The 12,469-nt window shown below is 44.6% G+C and overlaps 2 protein-coding genes across 8 annotated transcripts in view; one reads left to right on the top strand and one right to left on the bottom strand.

Annotated features, from left to right (window-relative positions):
- Positions 1 to 866: 866 nt before the first annotated feature.
- On the bottom strand, positions 867 to 11,168 carry ERRFI1 (ERBB receptor feedback inhibitor 1). Of its 2 annotated transcripts, none has more exons than XM_062013071.1 (4): positions 10,989 to 11,168; positions 4,104 to 4,300; positions 3,937 to 4,010; positions 867 to 3,409 (listed from the first exon to the last, which is right to left on the bottom strand). In XM_062013071.1, exons 2-4 carry the CDS (start codon positions 4,223 to 4,225, stop codon positions 2,214 to 2,216), a joined length of 1,392 nt encoding a protein of 463 aa, XP_061869055.1. In that variant the 5' UTR covers positions 4,226 to 4,300; positions 10,989 to 11,168; the 3' UTR covers positions 867 to 2,213. The 2 variants fall into 2 exon arrangements, with proteins under 2 accessions (XP_061869055.1, XP_061869056.1); XM_062013072.1 differs by lacking the exon at positions 10,989 to 11,168 and adding an exon at positions 10,317 to 10,575.
- The window catches only part of SLC45A1 (solute carrier family 45 member 1), a 53,161-nt gene continuing 51,144 nt past the window's right edge, over positions 10,453 to 12,469 (top strand). For 3 of the 6 annotated variants that reach the window (XM_062013045.1, XM_062013066.1, XM_062013067.1), the window contains exon 1: positions 10,466 to 10,552. The gene's annotated coding sequence lies outside the window, so the exon portion shown is untranslated. Of the gene's footprint in view, positions 10,553 to 12,469 lie in introns of all 6 variants that reach the window. The other 3 variants (XM_062013061.1, XM_062013057.1, XM_062013060.1) reach the window with 3 other exon arrangements.

The following is a 12,469-nucleotide window of genomic DNA, read 5'->3' on the forward strand; positions in this document are numbered from 1 at the left end:
AGCTTTCAGTAGGGTGAGTATTAGAGTGAACAATGTTGCACAAGACTAGATAACTTGTTTGTTTTGAAAGCAAATCTGTGTAGGTTCTTAGCAGTACTATGGCACTGCAGGAGGTTTTTAAGCACCTTCATAAATGAAGTTTAGCAATCTCCCCAGCTGTGAAAGCCAAATAACTAGGCATTACTGAAAAACTGCAACTGGCATTTTTTCCATCAAGTATAATTCTAAGGATGGCAACCTGCTTCATTCTGAAATAATCACATTCTTGGAAGATGTGAAGATTTTGGGCTGGCAGATTAAGGCCAGTATTCACCTCCAAACTGAGCTAAAAGATAGAAGTTGAGCGATACTTTGTAACTTCAGTAACTTTACCCATGGCTCACATGTTGAATATACTTGCTTTGTGATGATTTGCAAATTCTTTCTCCTCTGGATAAGAAAATTCCCATGACATGCTCAAGTTTGTTTTGTTTTGGTTTTTTTTCTCCTCATTGTCAGACTGTTCAGTCACCCTTAATTGAACAATTAAGTTCTTTTTTTAACAGATGAGAAATCAAACACAAGAACACTACTGCCCTCTCTTTTCTGTATGATGGTGCCTAACATTCTATGGGTGACTCTAGAAATAAGAAATGTTACTAATAATGATAGACTAATAACCTTACAAGCTGTGCAGGGAGGTTGTCGAGTCTCCTTCTCTGGAAGTTTTCAGAACCTGCCTGTACGTGTTGCTGTGTGACCTGATCTAGGTGGACTTGCTTTAGCATTTGTGGCACATTTACAATTATTCACTTAAAAATTTCCAGTAAATGCAGAACTCAAATGCACAATTGTGTACACTGTTCAACAAAGCAAAACCACAAATGTACCATAAATATTTTATAACTTTATTAAACTCAACACAATACTCAAAATACAAAGTTAATTCTTTTTTCAATACTGTACACAATGCAGAAATATCAGTGCATTTCTATAGCATGTTTCACCTTCATTTAGTTTGTACTAAAACAAATAAAAAGTAAGCTTTAAAATAGCTCAAACATCTCATTCAGCAGTTTAAACTGTAAACGGCTTGTCTATTTCTGTTAGGAGGAACACATTCATCTTCTGCACTTCCATTAATGAGCACCCCTTCTCTTGTGCTTATTTGTAAGAGGATAAATGTAATCAAAATGAGCAGGAGAAACTGCTAATTCATGAATGTGGCACCTCACTGAACTTTCATGGATCGCTGAGGCACAATGAGGAAAAACTGAACAGCAAGAAGCAGCATCTGAAGCAGTGAGAGATGGGACTGACACTGTTCATAAACGGGATCATGTTTTTTCCTCATACCCTCCTCTTTCTCCCCTAAAATACTGAATAGAAGCCAAAACACAAGACCAGCTTGTGCTGTATTTAATACAATCAGAATTTCAGGCTCTAGGTGGACATGTAGTTCTTACTCCCTACCTATTAGCAACCACATAGCTGCTCGTGTCCTCTGCCACTTTTAGGGCACTTTCACACATTGCTAGGATCCAGCAGGAAAAGAGCAGCAGCAGAGGCATAGCGATAGCTGGTCCATGTCTCTCCTAGGAAGAACTGCAAAACTGAGCCAAGTGTGTCTAGCAACTGAAAGAATTCACAAAACCAAACTCACTTTAAAAGTCTGTCAGTGTCAAATTCAGTTGTAAAATAGATTTATCTTTGGAAATATGCTTCCAACATGCTTGCCAAGTCTTGCAGTGGATATCAGATCTTGCAGTTATCTTCTCACCATGTTAGCATACCCTAGTCAAAGAGGACAGTCTGTTCTTGCAAGGTTATTGTGTGAAGGAAATTTTGGAAATGCCTGATACAAACTGTACTGCATTATCTGCTCTTTTGTCAGCTTCATATGTGACTTGTAAGCAAAGCTATTTTTTTTTTTTTTTTAATAACGTGACTACCAAATACGATCAGACTAGGTAGCATACAACTGGCCAACTGTGACTACTATCCCTCCATATGTTTCTGCAGAATGTTTGTAGACTTTCAGCCACACATAACAACAAAGAACAGTCTTAAGAAACATATCAGAGATATGCAGCATAAGAGGACTTCACCACCCCCCTTCCAGTTCTCAGAGGAAAAACTGTCCTACTTCATTATCTGAGAACCTTAAGAACTTTGTAACATCATAATGTTCAGCTCCATCCTGAACAACTGAGCTGAGACTGTGCTCCCAGAGACTATGGGGAAACCACGTAAGACAAGTGTTTTCGTTTCAGATGACCAGCAATGTCCATCCTAGCTTTTGAGTCCAGTTTTGCTGGGACTGAAGTGGCTGTGCAGTCACCAGACCAGGACTGAACCTCTGTGTTAGAGCTACTTTCCTCTGCTTCTTGGAAGAATTTCTCATACTTGTCCAAATAGGGAGGCCTTTCAGGAAGCAGATAGTAGTGTGTTGAACTGGCCTTCTTGCCATTTTCAATAATTGGAAGAATGCAAGGGATCCTGTTGGAAGATCCTTCACTACTCTGTCTTTGTAGAGCTTTGCTGCTGACATACTTAGGATCAGGTGCAAAACTCTGGGTGGGGGGCATAACCCCATTGAGGTATGAGGGCAGGCTTTTGGGACTGGGTGTACGGGAATTGCTGCGTGACAAAGGTTCTCTTGGCGGCACTTTCGGAGGCCTGTCTTCATCGCTGTATGCACTAGAAGCAACTTCTGCTGACCACCTTCTGTAATCCGGTTTGAGAGCCCTTGGAGGTATGGGAACCCTTGGTGGAACCTCTGGTTTATCTTCGTCAGAGTTTGGAGAAGACCTGTTTAAGTGTCCAGATAGTCTTACTACAGGTTTAAGAGATCCAGCTGGCCCGGAATGAGACCTTCGCAAACGGCGATGCAGCTGCTGTGGAGGGGGATAAATACTGGATACACATCCACTTAGGCTTTGTGTAGGGTTGGCATCTTCTGGTTTTGGTCCTGTTGGAGTATCAAAGTATGCATAGTTGATTTGTCCACAGCCCCTAAAGCTCCGTCGGCTTGGAGCGCTGGATTTAAAAGGAGTAAGTTCATGATCTTCTAATAAAAAGTCAGTATCTGAGCTAGTCAAGAATTCCACTTCTTTGTCAACCTCATCTGGAGCAACGTCTTCAGAAACTGGCAGGGGGGGTAGTGGCCTGGAACTGCGATCACTGGAAGATGCAGGCAGAAACTGAACTGGCCCTGTTTTTACTGGCATGTGAGGAGGTATTTCTTCAGAAACGCAGCCCATTGTTAATGACAGCTTACTAAAGCCAGGAATGAGAGGGTCTTCATATCTTGAAATTGGCTGTTCATTTTTGGGACTTACAGGAGGTGGACTGGATTTCTGAGATGGGACTTGGATGCAACCGTCAGCAAAGCTGTAGTTGTTCATGGAAGCATGGTTGGAAGAGTGCCCTAAGAAAGTGAAAAATCCTTAGAAACGCTTTTCCAAGTAGCATTCTACTGCAAGACTTTGCCACTGCATATTTAACTAATTAATTCTTTCTAATGCAGCAGTGCCCACTTAATGACTCCAGCAGCAAAACTGAGCTCTTACAGATCTTTTCTGGCTGTGGTTTTATGCACTTGCTTAAGAGAGCATAAATTGAGCACTCAATTGTTTTAGGCCAGTGCTCCAGTTAAGGTAGTTCAAGAGACCCTAAACGTAAGCAACAAAGACTCTGGTGATGGTCTACGAGTGCTATTTTACTTAAATGGCTTTTCTGGCAACTGAGAGGCCTCTAAACACAAAGAAAAGGGTTAGTTTGTTTTAACGTGATCACGCTATTTACACCGGCGTTTTTATTGGGTTTGAGCAGCAGCAGTTTCTGGAAACGGCTGCCTCCCGTCGCCAGGGGGCGCCCTTCTCCCAGCGTGCGGCGGCGCTTCCGCCCCGACCCCGCCGTGACGCGGCTCGAGCGCGCGCCAGGCTCCGTACTCACCCACAGACGGCAAAGGCTGCTCCGACGGGCGCAGGTTATACGCCACTGCTAGAGGCTCCACATTAAAGAAAGCACTAAAAAACAGCAAAAGCTTTCACTGTAAATAGGCCATAAGTCAGTACCTAATGCTTTTTTCATACTTGAGTTCAAACTGTAGCCTCACTCACTTTTCAAATGCACCGTGGCTACCCCAGCAGGCTTTCAGGCTCCCCAGACCTTGACTGGTGTGCAGAAATCCATTTTTTAATGGGACTCTCATCTCCTGAGCAGCAACTCCTGCAGTTGACATTTTGCACTGCTGTCTGGTGACTTCTCACAACCCTAGAAATTCAGTTTCTGACAGGCTTCCTGGTGTTTTCATTCCCTTCAAAGGAGAGAAGGACATTTCAAGGAATTAAATAGCTTTGCAGAAAGGCTTTCTGTCCGAAAACTTTCCCAAAGTTGTTTTGTTTGACAGCAAAACTAAAGTACAAAATAGGAAAGTCCTTTCATAGAATTAAACTGTAGAGAAAAACATGGTCAGTGAAGCTATCAATATACGGCACTGTGTATCAACAACATCAGTTCTTTTAAGTAAACTGCTAGTTATTTAGGTGAAATAAGTTTTCCAGAACAGTGTCTTTAACTATCTAGGAGGTATCTATCTGTAGTTACATCTCTTCGCTAATCAGTTTCTAGTGCAGCCAACATCTATCAGCCTAGTCCATTTTTCAGTATTACCTTCAACAGCCTAACAAAAATAGCCTCTGCTCCAATAAGGAGAATTATGAATTATATAAAGCTGTTGCTATTATTAACAAACTTAAGCATTAAGATACTTTAAATCACCCTCGAGTCTTCTCCCTGTTTCAAACAAATGGTCAATCTACTGATTTGAAATCTTATATCGAACTGTCCTGCTCTATTTGGATTTCTTTTCAGCGTGTGAACAATGTTTTATCAGGTCCACTTACAACAGAAAAAAATGTGTTGGCGATTGCCTTATGTAGGACAAGTAATCATAGTCTAAGGAACAAGTTGACTCAAGGGGCTTTGTCTAGGAAATTCAGAAGGGATTATCAGAAGGGACACAGTGTAAAAGTAGTCAACATTCTGAAGGCGTGAGAAATTAAGTCCAAGACTGTATGTAACCAAAGATGTCTGTGCTTTGTCTATATGAATACCCTAAATTTATCAAGTATGATATGGTTTTATACAGCTGTTTTAAAAACAAACAAAAACAACCCCCCAAAACCAACAACTCACCCCATTTAGTTCGTATCTCTTTCGAGAATCACAAATATGACCAGCATCTTACCATGAACTTACTTCCTTCTCCCCCCAAGAGAAAAAAAAGAATCTACCTAAGGAAAAGTTAACCAACAGCTGAGGGCCAGCTACATCAGTGCAGTATGTGTCAAGAAAACCCCTTCCCAGCACGGTAGTGCAAGAAAATGGGCCACAGAAACAAGTAATAACTCATGCTCATGGCAAATCTGTTGAAAAGCAGGTATTCTATGCAGAGCTGTAATCTTCCTTTAGGAGTAAAGATCCATTATACTTACACACAACACAAGGGATGGGCGGGCTCTTAAGCATGACCGTAAACCAGGATCCATTTGCTATCGAACAATGCTATTTGTCTTTTATTGTTTGAGAAGAAAAAGCATAGCATAGCAGAGCTGTTATAAATTTGAATTGGGGTCCAGTATTGATTATCCAAGCAAACAGTAAATGCAAAATAGCTTCTTGTTGTTTGTGTGTTTATAATGTGCGAGAGGTAATCACAGTCTCTTAAAGAGTGTGACAGTTTTCTTCATCAGTGATCGCTCTTACATCACCGCAAGTGAGATTCCACCTCCCCCAACACTCAGTGTATTTTAGCCAGGCATTTAAGAACTCTAGCCATGAAGCTATTAGCTTCAAAAGAAGTTAACAAGGGCCGAACTAGCATTGTCTGCTGCAGCAGAGCATTAGTCATAGTTCTACTTCAGCCCTCCTGAATTTAGTAAAGACTACGCTCTCCCTTTTCAGATGATCTCCTTAAAGCTAGCTTAGCCCTGAAAACTTTTTCATACAGAGTCAAGTTGCACCCTTCCCAATAATGGCATTGTAGATTTTCATAGTAAAATTAAATATAAGCATACAGCCCCAAGAAGCAATAACATAGTTCTGATCAGCTAAAGAGTTAAAAATCTCTAGTAGTCATGTAACAGCAGTTCTTCCTTCCGGTTCTGCAAGTCCAAGCAGAACCATTGTCTGTGAGAAAGCAGAAGACTGGAGAAATTTATTTGTAATAAAGACTTAAGCAGGACAGTACCAGCGTAGCATCAATTCTAGTATTACTTCCTATCACATTAACAAAACTTGCAAAAGGAAACATCCATCACATCAGCTCACACTGTATTGAACAGTGACTTTTTTTTGTGACTCTCAGATACTATCTGCAAAAGAAATAGAGAATGAATTGGCAAACTTAAGGCTAATGCCCATGTAGGAGTTTACACTTCAGTATTTTCTGAAGTCCAGTGCAAGTCACAAGTTGAAAAAAATCACTGATACAGAGCATCAATTAGTCAGCAAATCATAGTACTCCGCCTTAGCACACATACAAGATTCAACACGACCACAAGCGAGACATTGATTATGATATAAAAAATGAGACAGGAAGGGGGAGGTGGCATTGCTGTAGTTTGAGAACACATGTAATGTGCTTGCTATGATAACATACAAGCCTTGCAGAGCTTGTTAAGAAGCCCAACCTCTATCAGATCCCACGCCAAAACCACTGCTAGTAATTACTGTGTCAGCTTTCTGAATGCTGTCTAAATTTCAGCTCTTAAGATGATAGTTGCACAATTGCACCTCGGAAATCTCTTTGGAATGCTAAGCTCAACTTCTGAAATGGACTTAAATATTTACATGCTCTAGGAAAAGGTAATTTTTGCTGGTTTCAATCAACCCTTTATTTTTAAAAAATAAAGCAGAGACAAATTTTGCAGCCATAAGACCTCCTTGCTTCTAACAATAACCTCTTTGTGAATTGACAGAAGGTGACTTGCCAAGACATTTCAGTGGGGAGTTGTGAATGGACTGAGTTACGAAATCGTCCTCTGTGCCTTAAGCTAGGAGTATCAAGAGGTAAGGCATGTGCTCTTTCACTAAACAACCGAGTTACTTTTTCAGTGGAATCGGGAGTTGGTGTTTATTTTTTAAAACATGCATAAGCTTGTTTGAAGAAACAGTATCTTAAGCGGGAGACATAAGGACCTGTAACTGAGGAGTACAAACTCTGTATTTTATATGGTGTGCTTTTACTGAAGTACATATGCTATTATCTGGTAATTGCCTTAAAAAAAAAAAAAAAGAAGAAAAAATAGAGACCAAAGGCAGTCACAAAGACCTAAACATCAACAGTTGTCACTGCAACTGCTGGCCCAATTCTGCTTCCTTAATGACTTAACTATAAAATCAAACAACACTTGCTAAAGAAAATTAACATTGTGCAGTAATGAAGCATTCTGGATCTCATGCTTATTTGCCACTCATTTTCACAGAATGTGTTTCTGGTTACTCTCTCTCTCTGGCCTAGTTATGTGCAGATACTGGCACTTAGCAAGACTGAAGTACTTTCAGTACTTTTGAAGATGTTATAGTTTGTGTTATTCAAAAGAAACTGAGTTAAAACTAAAACTACAGTTAGTAGTTACTCCAGGCAGATACAAGCAATTCAAAGGTTTGCTGGTGCATTGGGAAGCTATCAACACCACCCACTGTAACACAAGGTAGCCGTGCAAGGGAGATGCTTTTTAGTCATTCAAATCAAATCAGTCTGAATATCGGAGAGCTCTTTTTCTTTTCTTTTTTTTTTAAGAAGGCTGAATATACCTGGAGACCTGAACTGATGAGGGAAGGATATGTGTAGGCCAAAAATGGCCAACTATATCCACAGCAGTAGGGTACCTACGTAGCCAGGAATGTATGTAAGAATATATAGGAAAATCTGAGAGATGAAGTTGAGTTACATAAAATATCCCAAATAGAGTTTTTGTACCAATACATATCACTAAATACTTGTGTTAGAGCAACCGTAATCCTCTACTAGAAACTAAGAAGCATTTGCATATATTTTGTCTCAACACCTATCACTCATCACACAGAGAATCTTGTTACTCTGTTCCCTCCTCTCCCTGCTTCAGTGCAACCAAATAATTGAGGTGAGTCAGGTTCATAACAAAGAAAAACTTTCTGGTATGCAGTAGACGAACACATGCTCTGGAACCCTTAATGGGTATAGAATCTAGTAAGTTGCTGTAGAGATTCTTGACTGCAGAAATTATGGACAGACTTTTTAAAAGCAACAGTCTTGAGAAGGAGCTTGTATACTGCTTGTAAGAAATAGGAAAAATGGGGCGGGGGGGGAGGGGGGAAGTAGGACCTACTTAACACTTTTGGGAGGGGAAGAAACGTGGTTACCTTAAATCCACAACCTATTTTTGCTCACCATGCCACCACATATCTTTAGCAAATCTCAGAAGCAATTCATAGGGGGAGGGGCACATTTTTGCACTACAAGTCATCTGCTCCAGCTAGCTGTTCCTTATTTGACAAGGTGATGTAATTTTTTTTTTCCTGTGACTTTCTATTTAATGTAAGTACATGAAATAGAGCCACTCATTTTAATATGGAAGTATTTCAGACTTCTAATCAGATTTTTAAAAGCTTAAGAGCTGTTAGTATACTTTTGGGAACTCCATATACTTAACCCCACCCCCCCCAAAAAAACCCTGGTTCTTTAGTAGTCATATTATCCCTTCCATGATTTTGTCTTTGCAGCTTGATGAATGTTCACTATTCAACACCTACCAGAAACAGCCTCATGAGAAGGTTGGTTTGAATCTGTTAATTGAATAAATAATTAGCTTATTTACCATGCACCAAACCTCCATGGCAGGGTTCAGTATTCACAGGACTCGGAGGATTAATTTTTTTGCATTCAGGGGAATTCTATTTCTTACAGTTATTTTATCAATTAAGCAAATTCTTTACAGTTATTTTATATATATATATATATATATCTCACATATTCTTAGCTCTGAGAGATTTTTCTGTATATTCTGCCAACCAGAAATGGACTAGTCTGTGGCAGAAAACTTAGACTATGATCACTTAAAATTATAAAAATACTGCTCAAATCACAGGGGGTTGCAAATAAGTTAATTCTACAGGTACATTCCAGATGACAACATGAATAATTTTAAAGAGACAAATCAACTGAACAGCAGACAAGCAATGTATTTAGATTATAATAATTGTCTGTTTTGGAATATATTCAAACGAACTGCACTTCATAAAGGAGTTTAAGCTGAGTTAAAATTTGAGCTACCATTTCACAGTCCTACAGAGCAACTGGGAGGAACCTGTAAATTGCCAGTAGAAAACTAATAATTAAATAGGAAGACAATCACCTTGTCTCTGCTTGTTAGAATTCAGATACATGCTTAAGGTATGGTACTTCACCCTCCTGAAAATTTTCATGTGAATACAGACAGCTTACATTCAGGAAATAAAAAAATTCCTTCATAGCTGACTCATAACCATAGTTTTAGATACATGGTGATAAGTTTTAATTCTACAGAGTTCCAGAGAAGTGGAACTGTTTTCCTCTGAAGTGCTGTATTGCAAAGGATAGCAGACCAAAGAGCTTCACAGAGAACATATTCCCCCTTGCAAGATAGGTTTCTATTTTAAATAACTGGAAATAAAAAAGTCCCGTATAGGCAAACTGCTAAGGAAGGAAAACTAGGTTTGTGCATAGAGTAACATGCCTGAATTGAGCAGTTTGTTTTCCTTTGTCACAGTTTTAGTAGCTTATAAATGCAAATCACAATTGTGTTTATGGTGCAGATGTATCATTCACTTGTTTCTTCAATGTGACAAAGATTCAAGTATCCCCAAATTGACTGAAGAGTCCTTGCCCCCAGAGCCTTTCCCATACAGCTTATCAATATATAATTAGGTTCAGTTATCTTTAGATCAAGCATAGCAAGTTTTTTTTTTTGCTTATTGCTTCAGCAATACTGCATAGAGTTCATAGCCTCTCATTGAGTATGCTAGTGACATGAGACCACTGAAGTCCTGGAATCACTATGGACAGCTTGCATTGCTTCAGCAACAGTGTGCATGTCCACAGCAGGCCTAGATGCTGAAGAGATGCACTGCAGATGCTTGAAAGGTACAGTGGTGTCTCCATATTTAAACATCGCGGACTACTATTTCAGAAAATAGAGTTTAAGTGTACTGAGGTATTAAGATATGAATAAATGTTTATTCTAAATTAAGCCATCCTAAATTAAGACAGAGCACAGCTTAAGCCCACAATGCTGTCTCTGTTTACTCACAGGAGCGAAAGGAGCAGTTCGGAGGCGCGTGAGAGGGAACACTGATACTGTTTCGGGTCAAGAAAAAAATGCACTGCATGCCACGTCGATTTCCAAGAATGTGGCTACGGGCACCGCTGACCCCGGGCGGGTCCCACTCTGCCGCGTGAGTGCTTCCGATCTCCGTGAAGGCGCGCTCCGCACCGCGGCAAGACGAGCGGGACGCATCCGAGACGCCTCCCCGCCAGACCCCGCAGGTAAACGGCAGGTCTAGGCAGAGTCCCGCCGCCCCAGCATAAAGGCAGGAAACGCGATCCCACTCCTCGGCGCGCCTCCTGGGTCGCAAGCCGCCGCCACCCCCTGCGCCTGCTGGCGTGGGCCGCGCCGGGACCACGGCTCCGCGCCAGGGGCCCGACCAGCCCTGGCGCCGCGGCCCGGCGGAGCCCGGGCGATCTGCAGGTACCGTCGGCGGCCTCCCACTCGGGCCCCCGCTCCTTTCCCCGGTGGCGGGGCCCGGCGCGGCAGGTACGGGGTGGCCTCGAACCGCGGCTGAGCCCTGCCGAGAACCTCAGGGGTACAGTGGCCAGGAGCGGCCTCGGCAGGCCGCGACAGCGGGGGGCGCCTTGCCGCCATGGCAACGAATGGCGTGAACGCGAGACGGCGTGAGGTGCCGCCGTGACGGCCATCACTCACCCCGACAGCGTCGCGCAGCTCCGCATGTCCCCGCCGGCGCGACACGCATGCGCCGAGCCGCGGCAGCGCCGTTCACTGCTGCGCCGCGCGCGGACGGCCGCTCTTGTACGGGGGGGCGGAGCCGCCAAGGAGCTCTGCCCCGCCCGGTCGCGCCCCTCCGCACGTTGCACGCTCGCCAGGAAAAGGCCTTAAAGGGGCGCTATGTGTGAGCGGCCCGGCAAAGGAACTGTGCCGATTTCCAAGCCACCGCTGCCGGGAGGCTGCGGGCCTCCCCGGGCAGGAGCAGGGAGGCGGGGCTGCAGCAGTTCCCCGGCGGGGGTCGGGGCGCCGGCAGCGCTGTCCGCTTTTCTGGGCCCGTCTGTGGGAAGGGATGCCGGTGCTCCTCCCGGGCACTGCTGCCGGCGTGGCGCCGCCCCCGCTTCCGCACCGCCCCCCGCGCCGGGCTGGCGGGGCTGGTCGCCTGCGGCCTCAGGGTGCTCTGGGCGGGGATGACCGGGGCTGGACGAGGCGATGCCGCTCGTGGCTTGGCCCAGAGGAGCGGCCAGCGCTGAAGCGTCGCGGCAGCGTGAAAGCTCGCGCTCGGTTCCCTGGGAGCGCCGTGTTCTCGCCAGCGGCGCGGGGCCGGGGCCGAAGCGCCCGTTCAGCAGAGGCTGCGGAGTAGCTTTTCCGTGCGGCGGCTGGCTTCACAGTGCAGCCCGTGAAGTGAATGGGTATTCGCCAGCGCTCTGTGTCCTTCCCTGCCCTGGCCCTCAGCTTAGTTTTCTTTGGCCAGCGCACTAGTCCTTCAGGGACACTGCTCGCCCTCCCCTACTTCAGTCTTCTTCGTGTCACCGAGTCCTCGTTTCCTGGGGAATGGGGGCGGTTACTCGTTCCCTGTTCGCCGGACCTAACCAGAGTCTCGTTCCCGACACTGCCAAGGCCGGTCACCCCGCTCAGCTGCCGCACGGGGCCCGTCGGCCCCTCTCCCGCTGTGTGGGGAGACCCGCACTCCTCCCTACGCCGGCCGGGCAGGGGGCGGGAGGGCCGTTGCCTCGGCTCGGGAGCCACGTCCCGGGGACGCTTCTCTCGCCACGCGCGGGAGGGTGACGGAGCCGTCCCGCCGCCACCAGGGAGCGCTCGCCGTCCCACCCGAAGCAGCTGCCGGCGCGGCCGTTTCGGCTGCTGAGGGTCGCGGCGGCTTTGGCTCCGGGCGCATTTCATTGTTGATTTGTACTGCATGGTTTTCTGTGGGAATAACGACTTCGCCCGAGCAGTGAGGTGGAGCTAGTCCTTGTCCCACGCGTTTGTTGTCCGCGTATTTCACAGTCACGAGGAGTACTCGTTCTTCAGTACTGCCTAGAGAGGTTAAATGTCTTTACCGCTGTGTGAATTGCTACTGTGAACGTGGGCTCTCCTGTGTTGAAGTAAATCCATCTTGACGTGTAATGATTTGATGGGCATCTTGAGTAATCATGCGTCGGTTATCCCAGATTTCACAGTGT

This window comes from Colius striatus, chromosome 21 (genome assembly GCF_028858725.1).
Source record: "Colius striatus isolate bColStr4 chromosome 21, bColStr4.1.hap1, whole genome shotgun sequence".
NCBI lineage: Eukaryota > Metazoa > Chordata > Aves > Coliiformes > Coliidae > Colius > Colius striatus.

Bases quoted from the DNA above. Each gene is read 5' to 3' on its own strand.
- ERRFI1 (XM_062013071.1), bottom strand. From the start codon at position 4,225: ATGTCAACTGCAGGAGTTGCTGCTCAGGAGATGAGAGTCCCATTAAAA. The intron at 4,011-4,103 runs GTGAGTGAGGCT...GCTGTTTTTTAG, and splicing joins AGCCACGGTGCATTTGAAAA to TGCTTTCTTTAATGTGGAGC. The intron at 3,410-3,936 runs GTGAGTACGGAG...TCACTTTCTTAG, and splicing joins GCAGCCTTTGCCGTCTGTGG to GGCACTCTTCCAACCATGCT.